The sequence below is a fragment of the Ceratotherium simum genome, chromosome 14 (genome assembly GCF_057802395.1).
Source record: "Ceratotherium simum simum isolate JZ-2026a chromosome 14, ASM5780239v1, whole genome shotgun sequence".
NCBI lineage: Eukaryota > Metazoa > Chordata > Mammalia > Perissodactyla > Rhinocerotidae > Ceratotherium > Ceratotherium simum.
This window is the reverse complement of record NC_141913.1, coordinates 42,487,212-42,512,705: the sequence shown is the minus strand read 5'-3', so window position 1 is coordinate 42,512,705 and position 25,494 is coordinate 42,487,212. Positions and strand designations below refer to the sequence as shown.

The 25,494-nt window shown below is 39.8% G+C and overlaps 1 protein-coding gene across 1 annotated transcript in view; it reads left to right on the top strand.

Moving 5' to 3' along the window:
- The window catches only part of MBD2 (methyl-CpG binding domain protein 2), a 70,494-nt gene extending 48,586 nt beyond the window's left edge, over nucleotides 1-21,908 (top strand). The window contains exons 4-7 of the mRNA XM_014781293.2: nucleotides 8,721-8,811; nucleotides 10,265-10,442; nucleotides 14,300-14,438; nucleotides 18,253-21,908. Coding sequence (XP_014636779.2) covers nucleotides 8,721-8,811; nucleotides 10,265-10,442; nucleotides 14,300-14,426 — 396 coding nt within the window. The 3' untranslated portion in view covers nucleotides 14,427-14,438; nucleotides 18,253-21,908. The remainder of the gene's footprint in view (nucleotides 1-8,720; nucleotides 8,812-10,264; nucleotides 10,443-14,299; nucleotides 14,439-18,252) is intronic.
- The last annotated feature ends 3,586 nt before the right edge of the window (nucleotides 21,909-25,494 follow it).

The following is a 25,494-nucleotide window of genomic DNA, read 5'->3' as shown; positions in this document are numbered from 1 at the left end:
TGTGACCAAGAGCCAATTGTAGAGATAGTCGTAGGAAGATATCAGGATGCTTAGTCCTCTGAGATAAGAGAGAAGTAAAGGAAGGGTGAAATGGTTCAGAGGAGATCTGAGGTGGAAGGGAGGATATTTTAGAGGCTCAGGGCCTTTAGGCCTGAGGTCCTGGCTTTTCTAGTCAGCTGTAGAGTCAGTCATTACAGGCTTCTTGGCTTAGGAGCTAACATTCAGCTTATGGTATTCAAAATAAACAGTAAGAAATAGGAGTTCAGATGTATAGAAGTTTTAGATGAACTTTACTTAGTTTCATTGTTGAAATTTCAGTGTGTTTCTATATAATCAGTTTATTTTTTTCTAATGGAGATTATAATTTCTAGAGGTAAGGGAAAATGCATTTTAAGACAATATGTGAGTGCTAAAATAAGTTTTAAAGTTTTTCTGTGGCTCAATTTGGTGAGATGCTTCTTCCCTGGGCTTTTAGTTTAGAAATGGGCAGGCCCTACTGGTAGCTACATACTCAGAATTTATGGACATTAACATGTTCAAGATCAACTTGTTCATTCTATTTTGTTGCTGTACCTGACTTGAACACCTAAAGTTATTCTGAATGGAGCTGTGCCTTTCTCAGTAGTCAGTGGCAGATTTGCATGTGCATATGGTCTCTGATCCTGTGGTAATAACAGAGAGCTCCTTCCAAAATCTGTACATACAGATGCTTTCTAACTTATGGGTTGGGATATAAAATGTTGTGTTTCAGTCGTTGGAGCTCTACATCTTCCGATAGAAATGATATTATTAATGGTTCTAGCATCCTAGACCAGCTTATAAAAGACCATTTAATCTAAAGTGTGTCTGAATTATTAAAAGTAACTACTGTTTATAACCATGTTTCTATCAGGAAGTGTGTTCAATTTCAACTCCCAAGGTAAAAAATGTTTCTCCCACTTCTGCCTTATCTTACTCACCTCCTAGTTGTCTGGCAGTGAGAAAAGAGGCAGCTCCAAGCCACTTAGGGTGGTCCTTATAAGGCCCAGGAATGAGGAGCTGGGATGGAGACTCTTGAAAGTTGAGAAAGGAGCTGGCTGCAGTGATGGCATATGCCAACGGAGGGCTCCCCTTTCTGTTTCAGCTATGAGATCTTGGCCCCTGCCATTGTGACCCTCCTGTCCTCTTTCTCTTTCTCTGGACCAGTGGTTCTCAACCAGACCTGATTTTGCCCCACTCTCCTCTCCATATACTGGGGGAAATTTGGCCACGTTCAGAGACATTTTTGGTTGTCACAACTGGGGTGGTGCTACTGGTATCTAGTGGGTGTAGGCCAGGGACACTGCTAAACATCCGCAACAAAGAATTATCCAACCCAAAATGTCAATAATGCCAAGACTGAGAAACTCTGCCCTAGGCCATTGCTGCTGATTTGAGTTTTTTCCCCTTCTTGCTTCACTACAGAACAGAAATGTAGTTTATGTTCCTTAATTCTCTCCTACCTTCTATTCTTGAAACAAGCTCAGAACCCTTTTGAGGTTTTTCTAAGGGCTTTACTATCATCACAACATGGAAAAAGATGGAGTAAAAATAACAAGAAAATCACAGTTTTAGGAAATCATAATTAAAAGGTATCCATGTTACCCACTGGACTTAAATAGAACAAAATTCTGACCCTTCTCTAGGCTTCAGTCCACTTTTCCCCCTTAGGGTTTCCTCATTCCCTAGGCCTCCTTCCTTCCTTACCCATGCTGCTCAACTGTGGAGAGCCTGGGCAGTCATACTTTCACTGGTCCTCCATATGAGGAATGACAGGAGGGATGAAAAATCCTTTGGTTATTTTAGTGAGGAGTGAAGGGAAGCTTCCTTTGTATTGTGTAGATCCAGCCAGAACTATTTTCTGTTGCCCTTCTTCTTTTAAGAAATTCACAGAATGAGATTATATCATTGCATTTCCCTAAGTACTGCTGCCCGGCACAGGGGTCACCTTTCTTTACTCATCTCTTCTTCTTTCCACCCCGGCACTACACTTACCACCACTGCCAGCTTCGTGGGCACACGACCTGTGCAGTTGCACAGAGCCCCATGCTTAGAAGGGCCCCATGTCTGGTTGAATGCTCTGCTGCCACCATCATGAACTTCTTAATATTTTTGAAACAAGGGGCCTCATGTTTTCATTTTGTACTGGATCCTGCAAATTATGTAGCTGGTTCTGCTTACCAAAGTTCTCCCAACCAACTTTGGTTCTAGGTGAAAGGAAGTCTGTCTTGGATAAGAAGAAGAAGAAGAAGAGTTTTAAGATACTTGTAGTAGCAAGAAAACCCCAGCTGAAAATCCGGGAGGGAAGGGCGGACTCCTATGCACGTGCTTAGTCTTCATTTGTGAATACTCGCATTTCAGAGTTGACTATTTGTTTATTTGTTTATATTTATTAATTTTAATAAGATGACCAACTAATTAAGTGCTGTTATATAATCAGCGGTATCCTAGAAACCATGGGTGAAACTAAGTAATAAGATGATACTTGCTTTCTACTGGGCGTGTTTGAGTGTTTATAACACCTCCTCATTTAGTTCCCATAACACTTTGAGATTGTTTTTATCGTCCCGTTCCATAGAGTAGAAAACTTATATTCAGACAGATTAAGTTCGTTGTCTAACTTTATAAAGCTAGGAAGTGACAAAGCAAGGATTTGAACATAGGTCAGTCTAATTCTGAAGCCCAGTCCCATTCACTCCGCTACACAGAAGTTCATTCTTCCTACTCTCTGAGTTAACTCTCAAGTTGAGGTCATGGGTATACATAGAAGGTCAATTTCTTTTCATCAGTGAATTATTTTAAACACGACACAGACACATCAATGTTTTTCAAATTAAATATAATGATGGATGAAAATAATACTGGTATATTACATGTAGATGCTTTTCAATGTGTTCATGAGAAATAGCTGTTAGTATAATTAACCTAAAACAGTATTCTTATAGAAAAAATTCAAAAGCCTTCAGTTATACTTGCTTAGTAAATCACTCCCTCTCTCCTGTTTTATGAAATATCTGCTACCACTCCATTGTTAGTGTGACTTATCTGAAAATGTTTTCTTGGAGTAGGGGTCTCAGTCTTTAATTTCCATCCATCAAATAAAAACTTGGTGTTCGTTGTTGTTGATATTTGCAATTAATTCTAAGAAAGCTAATTTGCAGAGAATATATATTACACCAATTCTTTGTTTTTTATCATGTGAGCTACCCCAAATTATGGTTTGATATCTTCTTAAAACTCTACGCCAGCTTTAGCCTAAATACATTACAGGCCTGGGCCTCTTCATTTTGTATAAGGAGGAGGCAGGCACCTGCCCAGATCATCCACAATTGACGATTTACACAGTATTACTTAGTAGGTAAATGGAATGAGTAACTTGATAATTTTCTGAGTGTTTACTGATCTTTTATCAGCCTTTGATATTATCAGTAGAAGGGTCTGAGGCCTTTTACTATATGATCTAACACAGAGCCAAACATGTCAATGCCCTTCCAGAGCTTTTATTGTTAAGATCAGGACTGTTGAATTACACTGACCTGAGTTTTAATTCCAGCTGCACCACTGGCTAGTTGTGCAACCTTTGGTAAGTTACCGTAAATGGCACTAATAATGTCTTCTTCAAAATGCTGGAGGGAAGATGAACTGAGTTTCTGTACATAAAGCACTTAGCACAGTGCCAGGCCTATGGAAAGGGCTTGGTGGGTAAGTGGTAGTTGTCCTCCTCTGCCTCCCCCTCTTCCTCTTATTCCACCAAGAGAATATGACTGGGCATAAACAGAGCTTTGGGTAAGCCCTTCCTCTATTTACACCTAAACAATTTGGTATACTCTTAAATATACTTTGACACATGTCCTCCTGCAGTGAAAAATAGAAAGGCAAATATCTTCCTCCAGTCTTCTGCAAGGAGAGAATAGAATAATATATTTTTTGTCTTCTGGTATAATCAGGAATAAAACTCAGAGCTCTCAGTGACCAGTGTACAACAGCTGTATGTGTGCGCTACCATTCTTTCAACACAAACCGACCAGTCTCTCTCAAGATCCCTGGGCCTGCATCAGAATCACCTAAGACATTTGTAAAAGAAAATAAAATGAAACCAGCCCCCTCACCCCAGACCTATGAAGAGACTCTCTGGGGCTGAGGCCTTGGAGTACACATTGAAAATAAGCTACCCTGGTTATTCTTCCATATGAAAACATTTAAAAATATTGGTCTGTGCTCTCTGCCTCACCTCCTTGCCTTTGCTTAAGGTATTTCCTTGGCTTGGAGTAGTCTTTCCTCCTCTAGAGAAGTCGTACACATTTTTCAAGGGCTACCTCTTCCTAAAAGCCTTCCCCGATGTTCCCAAATTGAAGTTAATTTTATATCTTCATTGTTGTAGTTATCACAGTCTACCTTTTGGTGTTTTGCTAGTTTTCCACTAATCAGTAAGCTCCTAGAGGGCAGCGATCGCCAATTATCCTAAAAACCATCCTAGCAGCATACTTTGCGTATAATGGGCACTCAGAGAATATTTCTTGAATTTGGATCGATCCTCTAGTTACTTTTGTCCAGTAAACCATCCTGTTCTGACTTCCCCAAATGAGCACAAATCCCTTCAGAGAATTGTAAGCTCAGGATGATGGAGGACAGAGCTAATAAACACGACCAGCCTCAGTTCTCAGCATCAGAATAGGGATGTGTGTTCGTGTGTGGTTGTGAGGAGTTGTTTGTGATCCCTGTTTCTTCCTCATCCTCTTCTTTGGATATACTTTGTAAGGCAAGTTGCACAAATCCCTCAAAGTCCCAGCTAAATCCACAGCAATTAAGAAAAGAAAACGCTGCGCTGTAGTCTGGGTTGGTTTTACTTGGAGGAAGCAGATTTGATCATTCCTCTCACTAGATAAGCACCTTTGGTAACACACCATCTTGTTTGTCCTCTGGGATAGATGCATAGATAAAGCACGTGCAGCTGTGCCTCCACTGTTGCCGCAGATGTGCTTACTACATCTATGGGAGGAGCAAAGGTGTAGAGATGAACTCCAGTTTCTAGTCAGATGGTTTCTGCAAAGCTGTACTGCCCCTGTCACTGTTATTTTAGACACTTTGTGGTTCTGGATGATTTTTAAACCCATCCTATCCTTCTCCATCGCCTGATTTACTGATAGAGCATTGCCCAGACTGTTGACAATATAAAGTGATGCACATAGGGGAGCTATCCAATTTTCTTATATATTGGAGGGTGACAAAGAGAGCAAGATATCATGAGGCAACTGGGGGATCCGATTAGTAGGGATTAGAAAGGGATGTAATAACTGAAGGTGATAGCACATTTTGGGAGTTACTCCAAATATTAAATCACTGCCCCTTATAGATATTACATTGATTATTTGGCCTCACACAAGGCAGCAAGATTAAATTGAGAAAATTGTTGGATTTGGCAGATTTTCATCGGTAGGTTAGAATTTATGAAAGCAGTGGTGTTTATCAAAGTGTGGTGGAAGAGACTAGATATCTATTGTAGAGGGGAACTCCTTATAAATATAGGGAGACTCATCTTTTCAATATTATTGTCTTTAGACTCCTAATGGTTGGGGGAAGTCATACAGTAAGGAGAACTCCAGATGACCACAATTAATCACCTAGTAAAAACATGGAATTCATAAATGAGTAGATCAGGAAATTTTAAATTTAGGCAGAGAAAGACCTCTCCCTTCCCTGGCTCCCCTCTACAGCATTCAGGCCTATAAAGTGACTAGAGATAGTGAGGAAAGGTCATTGAATTTGGTAAGAGGAGCTGGCTGACTTTTAGAGTAAATGTAGTGAAAATTCATGGAAGTTGAAAGGGGCCCAGGGGAATGGAGATAGTGCATATTGATCATTCCTTGAGGAACTGGCTTGGAAAGAAAGAGAAAATGGTAATTGTATCAGCTGGATAAAGTTTTTGTTTACAAAAAACCAGAAAGTACAATTCTAGCACCCCAAAGAATTCCCTTGTGCCAACGCTGTGTAGTCAGACCCCTAACCCCCAGTAACCATTCGATGGTTTTGCCTTTTTCAGAATGTCATATAAACTGAATCATACAGTATGTAAAAGACTGGCTTCTTCACTTAGCATAATGCCTGCTCTATGTGCATTTTCAAAATATTTTAAAATGCAAAGAATCTTCCCTCCCCAAAACAAACAATGCAAAACAGGAATCTGAGAAGACGGATGTAGAGAAGGTGAGTTAGGAACATATTGAGATATAAACAGACATTTATCTCACGAAGACTGTTTCAGTTCTCATAAAAATTATGTGAGTTTATTAGCTTTGAATAAATAGTGGAAAGGTTGGAGAGGAAGCAGTGGTGACCTTGACCAGTTAAATGTTTTCTTTCCTCAAACTGGCCTCCTTTCCTTCTCTGCCCTTTCTCACTACCCACCCCCTCCTCTGGGAGCAATACACACACACACACATGCACGCACACACCACACACAAACATATAGAGATGTATTTGTCTCTATTTTCATGGCATAAGCATTTCATTTATAAAGAGGTCATCAGTGCGTATCACATTCAACTTGAGATTTAGTGAGGGCTATCAGATGTCATGTGGTGGTACCAGGACTTGATGTAATCTAGAGCCCAACCTCTATTTCTCAAGCCAAGATATCTTTTGCAAAATTCTCCTTTTAAATTTTTGTATCATTTTCCTTCTTATTAACAGGAATTTAAAAATTAAGAACTAAAAATGATAGAATGTAAAAAATTTGACTTTTGCTATCTGGAATTGGAATTTTTAGGTGTAAAATGTTAGCAATTCTATCTGTACATAATTCCCATGCTTTGTGTTTTGGTAGTGTTGATTTATTTTTTCAAATTAAATTATGTATATATATGTATATAATTTTATTATAAAAGTGCTTAGTAATCTCATACTCACTGATTCCTCTGAATACTTTTTCATTAGGAATTAACTAGCTTTTATTTTCCTTGTTTTTTCCTATAGTTGTGATATTCAAAGCATAGATGATATTATTCTCCCAAAGAGAAAACAGAAAGCAGGCAAAGTTTCTTGGGACATTTATCACATTCATGAAATTATTACCTTCACCTAACTATTTTTACCCATGATGATTATTCATGTCCTCCTGTTGGTGACTTGTTCACATTGACCGCATATTCTGTTGATGATGTAATTTGTAGGGAGATGTAAGGAGATGTTACCATGTACCGAAGGTCTTCAGAGGAGAGTGAAACATTCTGTTGCAGGTTACTCTTGGTGCTAGCATTAAGGTTATTATAAATCCAACATATTACTATTCTGTCATAAATAGAAGTATTTTACTGTATCTTCTCATTTGTCTGGAGGGCAGTTATCTGACACTTTACATATACCCAGAAGTCAGAATATAAGCCTGAAAACCCTTAGAGTGGCCAAAATTTGCTAAAAGTAAATACAATAAACCATATGCCTACTATGTGACAGGTGCTTTCTGTACATTGCCATATTTAATCCCAATAATAATCTTATGTGATAGTCATTGCTGCTACATTTTACAGAAGAGGAAGTTGAAGCTTCTGAGGTTATAGAACTTGGCCAAGGTCATACATCTAGAGCTGGGGTTCTGCCTTGGGTTTGTGTGTCCCTTAAGATCCTAATTCTGAGTTCAGTTACTCCCATTTTCAGTCACTCACTCACACAAATATTTTTTCAGTACCTAGTATGTGACAGGTCCTGGGTATCAGGATTAAAGACAGATACGTGGAGTCCTAAGGAATTCTTTTATCTGTTTTTTTTGGCTGTAGTAGATACAAAACAGACTAGAAAAGAGATGAGGCTTGAGGACCAAGACACTGTCTATCTTATCCTCAGTTGCATCCACAGGGCAAGCACAGCACATAGTAGGAACTCAATAAATATATGTTGAATGGATGAAAGACATTACTGAGAAGTAATAGCTAACTGGGAGAGAGAATAAAGTATACAAAGGAGATAAAATCAAATAGCAGAACTGTCTTGGACCATTTAGTGTTTGAATAAGCAATTGCATACCTCAGAATCCTCACAGGGCATGAAGAGCCTTCAGTGTGCTCACTGATGCCCAGAATGATCCTGGGGCCACTGAGTGACTAAGGCGGCCCAGGCTCTGTGCAACAGAGAGAAAGTCACGCATGAACTTGACATCCTGTTTAAAAAGCGAGGAAGTATGTAAGACATTTTAGAAAAGTTTCTGTAAAAAATGGCCCCTTTTCCCCTTAAAGTATACTAAAGGGCTAAACTTGAGTGTCATGGAAAAGTCACATACATGGAGGAGCTCTTTCCCTAATGATATTGGATAAAGGGGTATTATGTAATATAATTTGTTTTCTTTTCCCTGATAAATTACAACACTAAATTTTCATGCCAAATGAATCTTTAAAAAATTCAAGTTATATTTTTTGGAAGATACCTTATGAAGAACTATATATAGTATGCAGCATATAACAATCTCTAGTACTGTAACAAGTGAATAGGTTGTATAAAATAACAAAACATTTTTTGAGTAATATCATTTGAAAGAATTACGATATGTTGAAGTAATTCATGTTTGGAGTATCACTTAGCTTTTTATAAGGAAAAAAATGAGGACATTAGGAAACTATTGAAATGATTTCAATTTCATTATTCAGCAGCATCGATGCGCTACTTTCTTGTTCCAAGAATGTATCTATTAACAGTGATGTTTTGCCTTACAGCTTTTCTGGGAGAAGAGGCTACAAGGACTTAGTGCATCAGATGTAACAGAACAAATTATAAAAACCATGGAACTACCTAAAGGTCTTCAAGGTATTATGCAAGTTCAACTGAGCTGTACCTACTGTGTGCCAGGCTCTGTGTTAGATGCTGTGGAGTCAGAAATGACTGAGACAAGGTCTTAACTCTGGGGGATTGCCTTGCTGGATGGCATACCTCTTGTGTTTTAGTAAACCCAGAGAAAATGTCACGATAAGTTGTATGTTGCAGCGATGCTTCAGTGCAGTGTATTACCTAAGATTTTTTTTTTTCTGTGTAAAAATTTTGGCTTTAGGTTAGGCTCATCATGTAAATTAACCCATGTGCTGCTGTTAGAACGAAATGCAGCTGAGTGGCAGAATTTCCCAAGCTTCCTGCTCAAACCAGCATCTGGCCCCAGCACTTGCTCTTTCTCTGCTCTCTTATCAAAAGAACAGCTAACAGCTCTCCTTCTGCTTCTCCCTCCACAAACTGGTGCTGCAGGTGGCAGTGGGAACAGATGCACCTTGGTCCAGGAACAGCAGCAAGTGGGATCTGGGGTGGAGAACTCAGTTGCTAGTGTGCCTGTCATATCATACGTTAATTGCAAGTTCTAGAGAAGCATTATTTTTCAAGTATTAGAACTTCGGCTTCTGAATCTTGATATACTGTGGATTGCTCAAAATCCTCATAATTCATGATTATTATGAATAATATTATTCATATTATAATAATGTTATTATATTATTATGTCATTCATGATTATTATGAATTTTTTTATAATGAATATTATTTAATATTATTGAATATGAGTATGAATATTATTATTATATATTCTATCATTCATGATTATCATGAATAATATTATTCATATTATAATATTCTCTCATCCCTCTGTGTTCTTGGAAGTTATTGCTTTAACTAGTTTAACAAGGTTAGGACTTGAAGTGTTTAAATATGGCCATGGTGTCAGTCTCCCACAAGTAGTCAAGGTGTGCAATTATTAAATCTATTCATTTGGATATTTTGTTAGGTTTTTGAAACAGCTGTTAAAGCTGCAGGTACAGCATACTTGCATTGGCTTTTCCTTTGAAGTCCCAAAACAAAGAAGATACGTGTTGAGCTATTGCTAGAAATTAACATTCAAAGCTACAGGACTCTAGGGATACATTAATAGGGATACTTGAGTATAATGTGACTTTAGAAGGGACTTAGATCATTAAAATAATTGACCTTGCTTGAGGAAATGTAGCCAACTTTTTAAAAGTTTAGTACCTTGGAAAATGTTTTTTAAAGTTTTATTAAAATGCTCAGCTATTTTATTAGTGTTTGTTTAATGTTAATTTTTTGGTGTATAATAACTATTAAGTAGATATAATCTTATCCTTTGCTGCTTTGGCTTGTGTCAGTTTTAAATATGTGACCCCAACTGAACATAAAAATATCTGTTGTTTTAGGTTACATAAGGTTTTAGATGTTTTAGCACATCTAGAAGTTTCCTTTAACTAGTACATATTTCTAATTGCAGGAGTTGGTCCGGGTAGTAATGATGAGACCCTTTTGTCTGCTGTTGCCAGTGCTCTGCACACAAGCTCTGCACCCATCACAGGGCAAGTCTCCGCTGCTGTGGAAAAGAACCCTGCTGTTTGGCTTAACACATCTCAACCCCTCTGCAAGGCTTTCATTGTCACAGATGAAGACATTAGGTGAGGCCGTTTAACATAACTTCAAAAAGACGTTTTTTACATTTGTTAAATTTTATACTGCCTATTAGGTTCAATGGCACATCTAGTAAGAGATGAATCAATCAGAAAGTTATACATTTTTTTTTTTTACAAAGCTTTTGTGAAACTAATGGAAGGTGATATAGGACATTTAAAACAAATCCATGTGTGCAAAGGTAGAAGTGCTGTGTATAAGGGGTATCATCACCATCACGTCCAAAGGACACGTTGGTCGTACTCTCTATGCATCGATTTTGCAGCGTCTTTTGCAATTTGGGGTTCTGCCTTTCTGTTCTGAAGAACCCGTTTCACTCAGTTATGCCTTTTCTGATTGCTTACATTGGTTTGTCTGCAAACCAGTCTCTAAAGCAGATCTGAGCCGTGCTCTTTAAGCTCAGTTGTGTTTTCACGGTTCAATTACTTGTCTTGATTATGTTTACCTCACTTCAGCTCAATTTAGAGATTTATTTATCTCTACTTCACGTTGTTTCCAGTAAAGATTTCAGGTGGCTCCAAAGACACACATACAATAAAGCTAGATGAGAAGTAAAAGGGAAAGATCAAGCAAAGGGTGAAGGGATGAGGAAGGCCATAGCTGCATCTAGTAATATCTTCTACTCTTTCCAAGGCTGGGCCACAAATGAGGTTTTTAGCAGCAAACAGTGAAAGGAAAACATACAATTCAGATTGATAGGGCCCAGAAATTATAAGCAAACCCTTGCTCAGGAGACTTAAAACTATTCCAGATATTAAGACCACAAACAAATTCTTATATGGGATTTATGAACTTCAGTATCATTACTTTATAAGGATAGTGTAGTATACTGTATTTTCTTTAAAAATCAGACAGCGTGTATAGTTCACTATTTCTATCCTCTGAATGTAAATCATAAAGTGTTACTGGAATATTATTCCTAGACAACACCAGCAGATGGCACTTTCGAATCATATAATTAATAAATGTTTTATGTTTGTATTTTTTTTTCCCCAAGTACGTAAAAGCTGGCATGAGAATGTTTTTAAATGCATGAGTCTAGCTAGGTTTATAATTGGAAAGCCCTTCCTGGGTTTTAAAGTAGTTCCTCTTGCAGAGATGTAGAATGGTTCAGTGTTGCATTCAGATGCCTTGATATGTAGAATTTATGATCAGTTATTTTTTAAGAGAAACAGAATGTAAAATCAAGGAGAGGAATCAACTTGCTCTTTGGATTATTCTTACCCTTGAGGAAGGAAATTACTCAGGAGACAAGTTCTTATCTGTCTTAGAATGAGAACCCAGTTAATCAGCAGAGATTTTACCAGGTCATTATGGGTGTTGACTGAGGTTCTTTGAGTGATAGCATAGGAATGTGGATGGCCCCAACAACAGATCTTTTGAAAGTAGAGGAAACTATCTCAAAGCCAGATCTGCATGATTTCCTCTTAGAATAAACTTGTCTAACAAATTACCCACTTGATTTAATTGTCGAGTAACAAATTCTCACAAATTTAGCAGCTTAAAACAGCACCCATTTACAGCTCACAGTTCTGTGGATTAAAAAGTCTGAGCCTGGCATGACTGGATTCCCTGCCCAGGGTCTTACAAGGCTGAATCAGTGTTTGTTGGCCTGCATTCTCTTCTGGAGCTCAGGGTCCTCTTTCAACTCCTATGGTTGTTGCACAGTTCATTTCCTTGCAGCTGTAGGACTGAGGCCCTTCTTCTCTTGTTGGCTGTGGAATGGGGGCTGTTCTCAGCGGTTAGAGGCTGTCAGCAGTTCCTTGCCCCATGGCTCCCTCCATATTCCCACTTCTTTCAGGAAGGGCTCAGCCCCTTTTAGGGGCTCTTCTTATTAGGTCAGACCCTCTAAGATCATCTGTCTTTTGATGAACTCAACATCAATTGATTAGTAACCTAATCATGGAGTGATATCCCATCACATTCACAAGTTCTGCTTGCCCTTAAAGGGAGGGAATTATACAACGAGTGTATACGGGGTCAGGGACGGGCCTCTTGGGGACTGTGTTAGAACTCTGCCTACCACAGTGGGGACATTATTTAATTTCCGCTTTGATAAATATGGGAAATGATGCTCAAGACAAAAGAGAATTGACAGTAAACGTTAGAGTTTAGGATATACTTCTCCAGCCAAAAGCACTGTTCACTCCATTTTCTTTGTCTTCCCAGTGGGATTACTCTAGGGCAGTTGTGCAGATTCTCATACTCTGTTGTTAGGAGTGAGAGACTGCCAGAGAGACTGATATGCTATTTGTCATAAACCTTGAGCCGCTGAGCCAGAGGCAAGACTAACTATATAAGAAATAAACAACTTGTCCTTGACCGTGCCACACTACATGAAAATCTGTCCAACTCCAGTTTATTTTAATATGACAGAGGCTGTAGAGCTCAGACTAACTCAGTGACAGCCTATCTCTTTCTGAAAATTCATTTAAAAAGTAGAAATCTATACCTTTTAACTCTTTGTGCTGTTTTTAGAGTTTAATAAAGATGACATCTAAAGTTTTTGTGGCTACGCAATATATGTTAACTTGACCACCTTGGACATAGTTTCATGAGATAAAGAGACATGTACGCTGGAATATATAAATGTAGCTTTACAACTGGTTGAGCACCCAAGGAGTGAATAACTCAGTGAATCTTAGTGGCATCTTCCGGAACATCGCTACTCTACCCTTCTGCTTTCCTAGGTTTGGGGCAGTGCTGCAATTTGTCTTCCTCGATATTGCTGGAGAAAATCACTTATTTTTCAGTAGTGCACTCAGTATTCCTCGTTGCGTCTCTTCCTTGTCACTGGGCTGCTCCATCTCCCGCTCTGCATCCTTCCTAACCACATTTCCTCTGGTCTCAGGAGACAATTCGTCCTTGGTCCAAGCTAACTCTCCCACCTGTGCCTTTGCCTCTTTCTCTTTCTTGTTATTTCTAAGACTTTTACTTACCAGTCTTCTCCCCTCTCTTGTGTTCCTTCAACCTTTGCTTCTCCATGTGAAATTCTATTCACCATCTTTGCTTGCGAGAACTGTATTAGGCATCCCTCTCTTGCTCTGTCAGGGTGCTCCTCTCAAATTTTTTCTGCTTTTTTAAGATTAAGTGCATACCAATAGCCTTTCTTCCTGTGCTTTGCTTTCCATCTAATGGTTCAGAACGTTTTTTTTATGACTTGGCATTATTAACTCTCACTTTTGAGGTCCCATTGCAATCCCCAAGACACAGAGGAACTTGTGGCATGTTCTTAACCTACTCAGCTTATCTCAGTTGATGAGATGCCTTTCAGTTTCTGTTCTTGGTTTGTAGCATCCTGTGGTCTTGGCTCCTTCATGATGGTCTGTTGCCAGCAGGCCTGGGAACCCAGGGGAGACTGGCTTTCCCCTAACATAGCCATAGAATGCCAGACTAAATTCCAGCTTATTATGCCCCCACTTCCTCCATCTTTCTCAATGCTTCATTGAACAAATCCCTTTTCTTTATTTTCCATATTACTTCTCTCTTCTATCTCTGCTTCCAAGTTATTTCTAATTTTCCTTTATAGGAATAACCCCAAATCTTCACATACTTGAAATTCTTGAAGTGGGAAAGGTCACTGAAATGAATCTACTCCTATGAGAATTCTCTTTGAGATGAGGGATACCCACCTGTCTGAATATCCTTCTTTCTGGCAAGGCTTGTCCCTTGCGTGATTTGGTTTTGTGAGTGTAGAAGCAACTTTTGCAAAGTCTGAGCAGAAGGAAATGTGTTTTTCTCAGGAATTTTTATGATTTTGAAGTAAAGATAAACTTTTAGTAGCAGCTTCATATTTCCATTATTTGCCAAATTATCAGTGTCTTTTTATTCTATTTTTATAAAGGAAACAGGAAGAGCGAGTACAACAAGTGCGGAAGAAACTGGAAGAAGCACTGATGGCTGACATCTTGTCACGAGCTGCTGATGCAGAAGAGATGGATGTTGAAATGGACAGTGGAGATGACGCCTGAGAATAGGATCAGGTAAGCTGACACCGGAGAGAGACTTGGCACTTAAGATCTTTCCTTTTCTAGCTTTTGCCCTTTGTAGCCAGCCTCAGCAGTGAATAAAGAGGCTTCTCCTCTGCATAGCATGTTCACGCGCTCTTCTTTGGCCCCCTCTGTATTTAAGGACCATAAAAGTTATTGCATCCTTTTGTCTTCGTGATGTGAAGATATTCACAGCCCTGAAGCCACTTGCTAGAGATCTTTATTTGTTGGTTTTTTTTTTTTTTTTTTGGTGAGGAAAATTGGCCCTGAGCTAACATCTGTGCCAATCTGCTTCAGTTTTGTATATGAGACAGCATGGCTAGATGAGCAGTGCGTAGGACCGTGCCCAAGATCTGAACCAGAGAACCCTGGGCTGCCGAAGTGGAGTACATGAACTTAACCACTATGCCACCAAGCTGGTGCCTTGTCCCCTCTTTAAAATTGTGGCCACAGGGGCCGGCCCCGTGGCTTGGTGGTTAAGTGCTTGCACTCTGCTGCTGGCAGCCCGGGTTCGGATCCCGGGCTCGCACCGACGCATCGCTTCTCCAGCCATGCTGAGGCCGCATCCCGCATACAGCAACTAGAAGAATGTGCAGCTATGATATACAACTAACTACTGTGGCTTTGGGGGGAAAAAATAAAATAAATAAAAAATCTTTAAAAAAAAAATAAATAAAATTGTGGCCACAAAGTAGCAAAATCCTTCCCTTTTTCTAGGTTCTCTCTAGCACAGACTTGATGCAGGGAGAATGAGAAGGACATTTCAAATTATTTTGATCCTATCCTAAACTCACATGTGAGTGTCATGGGCTCTCTTCCATTGGGTATTTATTCTCTTTAGATGATTACACTCAAATCTCCAAGGGTTTATGTGGCATCTTCCTTCCCAACTCCTGTCCAGCTTTGTTTTGGCAGGCCTTGTCTCACTTTCTGCCACCCATGGCTGATTATTTATTTGTGTTCTTTGAAGCCAACATTGAGAGGGTGGGGGTGGTGGAGGGGGGGAGAGAGAGAGACTGAGAAAGAGAAGGAGCAGAGTGAGTTAGAGTTCTACGTCTGTAGTTGTCTTTGAACCTCCTTCCCCATCATCCCTTTCAGTCTGGGGACTCATACCTTGTCCTGATAGTCATTCTTGCATTCGGTGGTGGACACGATCATACAGTCCCTTTGCTTCCAAAACTAAGTATAGTCGTATTAAACAAACACTCATGTAACTTTATAATTACCAACTGTGGTAAGTGCTATAAAGGAAAAATAAAGGTGCTGTGAGAGCTGGTGGCAGGGGAGCTAATCTGATGTGAAGGGCCAACTTCCTTTCTGAGGAGGTGACTTTTACTTTGAGCCTGAAAGATGAGTAGGAGTGAGCCGGGGAAGTTTGGGTAAGAAGTGTACCCATCAGAAGAAACAGCAAGGAGACCTTGTTTCCTTTGTGGAACAAAGAAAAGATCACTGTGGTTGGAGTGCAGTAAGTCTGGGGAGGTTGGGAGAACATGTTGAGATGAATCTAATCATGCTGAGTCTGTGGACTGTTGTTAAGGATTTTGAGCTTTAACATTAAAACCATTGAGAATCCATTGAAGACTGAGCGACTGATCAGATTTCCTTATTTACAAGATCTCTGTGACTGCTATGTGAAAAAAAGGATGGGAGTGGGGAAAGCTTGGAAGCAGGGTGACCAGTTAGGAGGCTGGTGTGGTCCAGCAAAAGATGATGGTGGCTTCACGAAGGTGTTGGCTGTGGGTGTGGGGAAGAAGAGGAAAAGGGAGATTTGAGATGCATGTGGAGATAGAATTGACTTGACCAAGTGGTTGATAGACCAGGTGGAAGCGAGGGTGAGAGAGTGGCGAGGGTGACTCCAGGTCTTTCACTTGAGCTGCTGGTGGATGGGAAGGGGTCCCATTTGATAGAGGAACAGACTGTGGGTATTGACCGCAGGGAGGATGAGGAAATTGTTCACACGACCTTCCCTTCCCATCAGTGCCTTTGTCTTAATTCAGGGAGTGGCTCATGCCACAGTGATGAAGAAAGCAGGTAATAAGTATGATGTCCACATTTACATATCCAGGGACAGCAACACCACTTGGTCACACAGTTCTCTGACCACACAGAACCATTTGAATCCAGTTCAGTGCTATTTTAAGTCTTTTTTTCCCCTCATTGAGGACAGGACGATGCCATGTTGACTCTGAAGCTTGTTTTCCACTCTGGCAAGGATGTGTTTTATGGGCTTTGATGAGTGTACTTAGTATGTGTAAAGTCTTTCAGAGGGAAGTCTGAAGCGTGTTTCTTTGGTCCGAAGGCTTCAGCCACGCTGTCTCCACAGCGCAGTGTGGGAATCTGGATTGTTGCGCCTGTGCCACATCAGAATTGGCTCTCGGAAAACCCTCCTCTTTTTCAGAGCTTTTTAGGTTTTTGTTGTTTCTCAGCTTTTTCTCCTGGAAACAATTTTGGATCATCAAGGGTCATCTAATTGAGGCTTTCCTAGACGCCAGCTTGCTTTGCAGACCACTTTACAGCTCGATGTGAAGGCAGCCCTCTGATTTATGTAAGCAAGCGTGGGTTTTAGGCACTAAGCGCTTTGCTCATGTAAAAGCTGGCATTGCTCATGGCCTGGTCAAATGTGGCTAATGGTGGTAATGCACTAATTAGTGTGTGTGATTAGAATTTTAATATATACTTAAAAAGTAGCCATTATTTTGGCATGTTTAGTAGGGAGAGATTCATATTATATATATCCTATTTTAAACTTGAGAATGGGGTTATTAGACCAGGCCATTAGACTTGTAGATTGTGGAAGATTTAGAAGTACTTCTTAGTTATCAAAATTAAATTTATCTAACTCACTAATTTAGCCACAAATACACCTAAAGTGTTTAATAAACCAGAGCTCTCACACATGACTTAATTAGATGTTTATAATAACCTGTGGAATAAGTAGGACTTAGCTTGACCAAAGGTGGGACATGGCCAAGTTCACATGGCTGTAAGAGATGGAACCTGTAACATGCAGTTTCGTTTAGGTCTATCAACCTCTTCATGCCACGGCTCTCTCTGATGCTCCTTATTATTAGCAAGGTGGACATTTATTTTTTTATATATATTTGTTATATATTATATATATATATAAAGCTCAATAACAGGTTGAGATTTATTGTGTTACTTAAGATTTTACGGTCATGGAGAAGTGCCCAGGTTATCAAACATTTTAGGAGTGATTGCAAGAAGAAGATAACTATAAAAACAAAGGTGTTAAAATATTTAGCTACGAAGGAGAGAGAGTATCAAATACATAAATAGTTCAATTTGCAATGGCACAGTACCATTTCACCCAGGTTAAACAATAGTAAGACTTTGGTGCATGTCTATCGTCTGTAAGTGCTCTGAAGTAAAATAAATCATTGTGGAGTAAAATAAATCATTATTAGTAGAAATTTTCCTAAATTCTCTCAAAATATGTTTGGATTTGGCTGTATCTATTATGCTTTTTCATTTGTATGCCCTCTGGTTTCTCTTTTTATGCTGATTTAATTACTTATAGATAGAAAATATTTGCATAAGCATACAAAGGGGTGCCTAGGAGTTCTTGAATGAAATGAGGATTAAAGATTATTATCAAAATAAAACACTTGAAACAGTGAGAGGATATGTTGAGCACTTTTTATGTACAAAGTGCTGTAACTGAATGCTAATCAAGGCTTTAAAAATCCAATTCTAAGTGAAATGTAGCCCCTAACCCCTTTTTCAAGTTTTGCTGACCTCTCACCTGAGAAATCATTGAATTACTTAAGCTGTTTGTTTTCCCTTACAGGTAACTTTCGACGGACTTCCCCCAAGAGCAAATTCCTAGAATTGAACAAAAACGTTTCCACTGGGTTTTGCCTGTAAGAAAAAAATGTACCCGAGCACATAGAGCTTTTTAATAGCACTAACCAATGCCTTTTTAGATGTATTTTTGATGTATATATCTATTATTCAAAAAATGATGTTTATTTTGAGTCCTAGGACTTAAAAAGAGTCTTTTGTAATATCAAGAAGGACCCTTAAGAGGAAGCTGAGCTTTTGATGCCAGGTGCAATCTACTGGAAATGTAGCACTTACATGAAATATTTGTTTCCCCCACAGTTTTCATACGAACAGATCAGGAGTACCAAATAAATTTCCCAATTAAAGATTATTGTGACTTCACTGTATATAAACAGATTTTTATACTTTATTGAAAGAGGACACCTGTACATTCTTCCATCATCACTGTAAAGACAAATAAATGATTATATTCACAGACTCATTGGAATTTTTTCTGTTAAAGAGCACACAGGATAAATAGCCCCTCCTTAGGATTCCTGATTACATTCAACTGTGGTCCCTGGGCCTTAGGTTTGCAATGGAGTGGTAGGAGATAGTTCATACATTTGCAGTATGCCTCTGGCTATCGTGAGAGTTGTGCTGCTTTCACCAGAATTCTAAGTTGTCATCTAGCATATATAATGTTTTTCCTTGCCTGTGACTAGTGCTTTTGTTATTTCTATAAAAATAAGGCATTTTCTTCCCTTGGGCATGAATTAAGTACACAAATACCCTTTGGATGTTACTAGAAGTCCGTATTTGTGGTTTTTTCTAGATCATTTTGCAGTTTCTAATGTCGACTAGCTTACTAGGTTAACAGGTGCAGGTCAGACCCTTTGCCACAGAGAGAGGCAGCTTTCTAGGCAGAGTTCCTTAATGAACTTCACTAGTCAGTACCCAGCCTCCACAGTATTAATATTTTTTTCTGTTAAAACTCATAAGCTCATTACTTCATGACCACTTAAATTCTTTGATATTTAACTTACTAAAACTGGCATAGCATTATTAAAGGAGTTTTAAAAATCAAAACATACTTAAGTTAATCTGATGCCGAGGAAAGAAGCGAGTGGTTATAAGCAAATTGAAGCACATTTTGAGGAATAGAGCAAAAATAATATCTTTGTATAGGAAGGGTTTCTGTGCTTCTTCTTAACTCTGAGTTCTTTTAAAATTAGACCCTGAAATGATGTGGTCAAGGTTGTAGCCAATTCCAGAGAAGTGTCAGCTGTACATTGGATTACCACTCCCTCCAGCACCCTTCCAGCTCCCGAGGAAGGGAAAGAAGAGAAAATAGTCAAAGCGATATATAGCTGGCTGGGTTTGGGCTGATCTCTCTCTGGACCTTATGCCAAATTACTTACATAACTCCTTGGAATTCCTGACTTACATTCATCTTTGATTTCTGGGTCTTCAGCCACCAATTTTCTCAGAGCAGACCTGCTGGCAAATAAGCAGGGGTACTTGCAGACTCTGGGAAGACTATCAGCAGAGTTTGGGTCCATCACACTGTCCCACCTGGGGTGGTAGTGGGAAATTAATAATGATTTCTTTTTAAGTACTGGTATGACTAGTTAGAATGGATGTCCAAAGGCTTTTCTTAGACTCCCCTAAGTCCATGATTCTTCATTTGTAATCAAGCTTGGGGTAACTTCATCTTGGTGATCCGTGTTCTATTTACAAAGCAATCCAACCAAGACATACAAGCTTTTATAAACGGCTCTTGTAAAAGCAAAAACACAATGTACACACGTACAAAGCTTTGATTTTTGTTCTTATATACTTTGCTCAGGTAGAGAACAAGGTATGAAAGCCATTACATGGTGTCCAACTGGGGACCATCCCATAAGTCCAGGTGTTCCCAATATACCCACAGGATGACATGTCCAAAATTAAATTCATCGTCTTATCCCGAAAACCTACCATCATCTTACATTCCCTAATTTGGGTAAAAGCAAATCATCTGATCCAGTTGCCCAAGGCAGAAGCCCAGGAGTGATCCCAGATGCCACTCTTTCCCTTGCCTCCAACATCCCATCAATCCTGTCAGAACTATTAACCACACTTCTCACATCTCTATCTCTTCTCCATTCCCGCAAGGTTGCCTTCATGCAACCTCCTCCTTCCCTCTCCTCTGGACTTTTAGTGGCTTCCTTTTATTTTTTCACCTGTCCCCTTTCCCTTCTTCCCTCTCCATCCCTCCTTTTTCTCCTCCATATAGTCATCAGAATGGTCCTCAAAGCAAATGTGACTGTATTATTTCCCTGCTCAAAATTCCTCATTTCTTGGTGTATGCAGTTTAGCGTAATTTTTAAGAGCGAGCACTTTGAAATGAAGAGAACCTGTGTTTGAACCCTAGTTTTGCCATTTGTGTGACTTGTCAGGTTACATAATCTCTTCGAGCCTGTTCCTCCTCAGTGAAATAGGAATAATAATACCTACCTCATGGAGTCGTTGTGAGGACTAAATGAGAGACTGTTTATAAAGTGTTTAGCACAGTGCCTGGCGCAGAGTGAGTGTGCTGTTGTTATTATCCCTGCAGGTGTCACTTGAACGTCACTTCCAAGAGGCATTTGCTGATAACCCTAACCACCCTCCACCCCTGTAATACTTTATTTTCTGCCTCAGCACCCTGTTTTATTTCCTTTGTAGAAATCTTCTAAATCTGTATTTTATTTATTTGTGGACTTTTTGTCTATCTCTCTGCTAGAATGTAAGCTCCATGAGAGCAAGGATGTGTCTGTCTGTGTTCCTGTTATAACGCCTAGTGCCTGGCACATAGGAAGCACTCAATAAATGTCTGTTGAGTAAATGGAAGAATGATGAGAAGGCTCTTCATGATCTGATTCCTGCCTCTTTGTCTAGCTCATCCTGCCACTCTCCCATTGCACCTTTGGCTCCAGAAAAACCGTGTTACCTGCTCCTTCAAAGTGCCCCTTGGGCCTCTATGTCTTTGCACCTGTTGTTCCCTTTGCCAGCCTGTCTCCATGGCAAATTCCCCACAGTTGGTCAAGTCTCAGCTCAATGGCTACCTCCTCTGTGAAGCTGTCCCTGATTTCTCCAGGCTGATGTTCTTTTTCCGTCTTCCAAGTTCCCACTGCACTTTGTAAATACCTCCATGGAAGCACTTTACTGTATTGTATTGTAAGTTTTTTTGCATGTCTGTTTCTACTTTTAGACTGTAAGCACCGTGAAAGCAAAGATTGCATTTTTTCATCATGATGTCCCCAGACCGTAGCACAGTGCCTGGCACATAACGGTTTGTCAGTAAATATTTGTTGAATGAATTTGTGGATGAACAAAGAGTCTTGCAGTTGGAAAACTATTGCAAGATGTATGTATTATCAAGGAAAGGAATGCCCCTGGTGGCTTCCAGGGTATTTTTTGTTCTAGAGAGGAGATCTGAAAAGCATTGTGTAATCTCTTTGAATATAAGATTACTTGTTTGAATTTTTAAAATAAGTTGAATAATATAGATCTTCATAAATGACGGCAAAAGATATCAAAAAGCTTTGTGATGTCTCAAATGCTACAAAGTCCCAAATAAATATTTGCACTATTAGTATTTCCATAGTCAATGCTATGCGAAAATGTACAGCAATAAATTTTGAAGCTTTAAAAATGTTTGTGTAAGTCATCTTCAATGACTTAATCCATGAAGGACATCTCTGGCCTGTGCTTCCTGGATACAAGGAGCTTCAGACTGGGGTTTAGGGCCCCGAAGCTTTCAGAGCTTATCCAGTGACACTATTTTCATTTGCTACCCAGACAATTGCTGGGTCATTCTGCCTGCATGTCTAGTGAACAGAAAAGGTTGAAAGCGTTCTCCACAGAATCAGGTGGAGGCCACACTAGACCTCGTGAGGCTGTAGCTTCCAAGCCTCTGCCCTGCCCGCCTCACTTCTGGGATGCAGATGTGTCCCTTATACAAAATATACTTCACTGGCCTCTATATGAAGTCCACAGAGGGGGCAGTTCCATCAGTCACTTACAACAGGCTTAGCTAGGAATAGCGGTGGGGTTGGGAATTGGAGCAGTGGGCCAATTTGCATGTCTCAAAGGGCCTGGGGTGGACTTTAAAATTTAAGTTGCACGCTGGTTTCTCTAGAAGGGCACATGTAAGTCACTTTGTCAATTATTTGGCTTTTGTTATTATGACAGGAGGACAAAAGTTTTTATTTCCTCTCATTTATACAGCATTTTATAATTTAGAGAACACTTTGACCTCCATTAATGTCATGTTTGAATTTTAAGCCATTACATGGCTTATATGCTCATGTTATTATTCCCATTTAAGAGTTGAGGAAAATAAGAACCAGACAGGTTAAATGACTTACTGAAGCCAGTAAGGTGTAGAGAGGGACATTTGAAGGTAGAGGTCTTCTGTTTCTAGAATGCCATGCAAGCTTCCAAAGCTCTTCCCCACTCAGGCCTCAAGCTGCTTTTCTGTCTGTGATAGAAAACAACACAGTTTGGTTTATCAAGTACAATGTGACTGGCCTGGCAGCTTACACAGGGCAGAGTGATTCTTTATAGGAAACCTGGTTCATTTATGCTTCATGAACTTGATGCTAGCGTGTCCGACAGCAAGATGCAACTGGACCACAGGCCCTGGGGAAGAGGCTTCAAAGTGGGGTGCCTGCATCCAGGGCATGTGTAAAAGCATTCATCAGGGGTAGGAAGATATCTGACCTTCTAATATTTTTTTCATCTCATCCTTTTGAGATTTTAATTTTTGAGTGTTTTATTAAGCATATAATATATTAGTGCAGTAGTGCATGTATATAACCTAGAAGTAAATACTCATAAATTTAGGATATATGCTTTTGCTTTTGAAAGGGTTTATTATTTTAAAAGTTTTGAGACTGCTACTCCAGGGCAAGACTTCTCATCTGGGGTTCATGTACCCCTGGAGTCAAGGAGCTGACCAAACTCTTGCCATCGTATGCAGTTTTGTGACTGTGTGTCCTCCTGGGGTAGCATCCAAGCTTCCACAAAATTCTCAATAGGGAAAATATATCACAGTGCCCAGTATATGGTAACCTATTCATAAATGGTAGCAACCCCTTTCCTTAAAAAAACCCTGGTGACTTTTTGGGGATTGGCATCTGCTTTTGGGGGAGTTATCCTGAATTTTGCCAATTGAACAGATACTTCTTGGACTGAGAGAGAACCAGAGCTGGGAGTTGTGTGTGGGGGGAGGCTGATGGCAAGCTGTCAGAGTGCCTTGTTGATAACAGCATGATTTATATTAAAAGGCCTTGGACCGAACAATAGCTAGTTGTGTGAAAATAGAAACATTTGGAAACTTAAGTGGAAAGATAGAAACAGCAACATGGTAGAATGTGCCATTTATGATGGGAATGAATGCCTTCTTTTAAAACCTTTCTCTTTCCCTCCTCTGTCTCCCCCAAAACATAGAGTCACTTAGTATAATGTTATAAATGAGAAAACCACAACCTTACAGCTTTGACTGTTATTTTTTAAAACTATTGTAGCTCTTTGGAGCAAATGAGATTTTAGTTTGTCAGAAGCTGCTGTGAGAAGGGGATGAATTAGTCACCTAACAGTAGGAGGAAAAATGCAGTATTACTCAGTGAGTCAAAAACACACTCAACTTTCCTGGAACTTAAAATTCATTCAGGGGATAGTCACTATCCTTGTTCGTCGGGGGGAAAAAAAAAAAATTTTTTTTTCTTTTTTTGTGAGGAAGATCAGCCCTGAGCTAACCTCCATGCCAATCCTCCTCTTTTTGCTGAGGAAGACCGGCCCCGGGCTAACATCTGTGCCCATCTTCCTCTACTCTACATGGGACGCCACCACAGCATGGCTTGACAAGCGGTGCATTGGTGCGTGCCCAGGATCCGAACCTGCGAATCCCGGGCCGCCCAAGCAGAGCAAGCGCACTTAACTGCTACGCCATTGGGCCAGCCCCCTAAAACAATTCTTTTAAAAATGAAATCCTATAAGCTCTATTGCCATATCCTTAAAGAACAGTAGAGAGGCAAGAGGAAATATGAGTGAGACTTAAAGATGGAGATAATTCAAATCACTCAAGGAGATTTCCACCTGATATGGAGATAGGTATCTCAGAGGACCTTTGGGGAAGAAATAAATGTGACATGAAGGAATGTAGACTCTTACAAACATGCCCACTTAGAACTCTCTTGTTAATTCAAACGTCCAAAACTAGACTTAGCTCATATCCTCAAATAAAAAGGGAAACTTCTTATCTTTTCCATTTCTTTATTTAACCATCTGGTGTGTGTCAGACACAGAAGGTTGGCTAACCCAAGAGCCATTCACAGATGTACTGGCGCTGCTCCTATGCTCCTAGTTAAGACCTGATGCTTAGATCTTCAGCAACCATTGTGTGACCTTGAAGAAAGAAACATGAGGGTGAAAAGCCAACAGTGCAAGGACGGTGGATTGGAGAGCCAGCAAGAGTCCAGGTTCTCAATGATGTTCAATTCTTGGACCAGCCCTCATAATTCCTCCCCTGGGCTGTTTGTTAAGTCAACAATACATGAATGCATGTCCTTATTTGTTTTAAGCTATTGTTAACTGGTACGTACCCAAACTTTAGACTCAGCTTTGCACACTAATATTCAGTTAGTCACTGGAAGCCCTGTCAAGTTTTCTTTCTCATTGTCGTGGTTTCGTATGCTACTACTCAAGGGCAGGCTTCTCTTAACCCCGCCTGGATTACTACAGTGACTTCTGGCTGCTCTCCCCGCCTCTAGTTTTTCCAGCTCCCTTTCATTTTGCATATTGCCACCAGATCTTTCTTATGTACTTCTTAGATTATCTGATCTACTGGGTCACCTTTACAGTGGGCTTCTATCCTTTTGGACCAGGTCTGAATTCCTCAGATGACATTCTGGCCCTTGGTCAACACCCCTTACTGTGGATACTCCCAACTAAATCGCTTAACCAATTCAGGCTGTGTATTAGTTTTCTATTGCTGCAATAACGAATTACCACAAATTTAGTAACTTAAAACAGCATCCATTTATTGTCTCACAGTTTCTGTGGGTCAGAAATCCTGGCACAGTGTGACCAGATGGTTCTCTTCTTCGAGTCTTACTGATACCGAACCAAGTGGGCTTGCCTCCTGGTGAGTTAAATAAGACTCTACACCAGTGGAAGTTGTCTCACAAAGTAAAGTGTATTTGCAGCAAATAGGAGGCCATGAGGAATCATTTCCAAA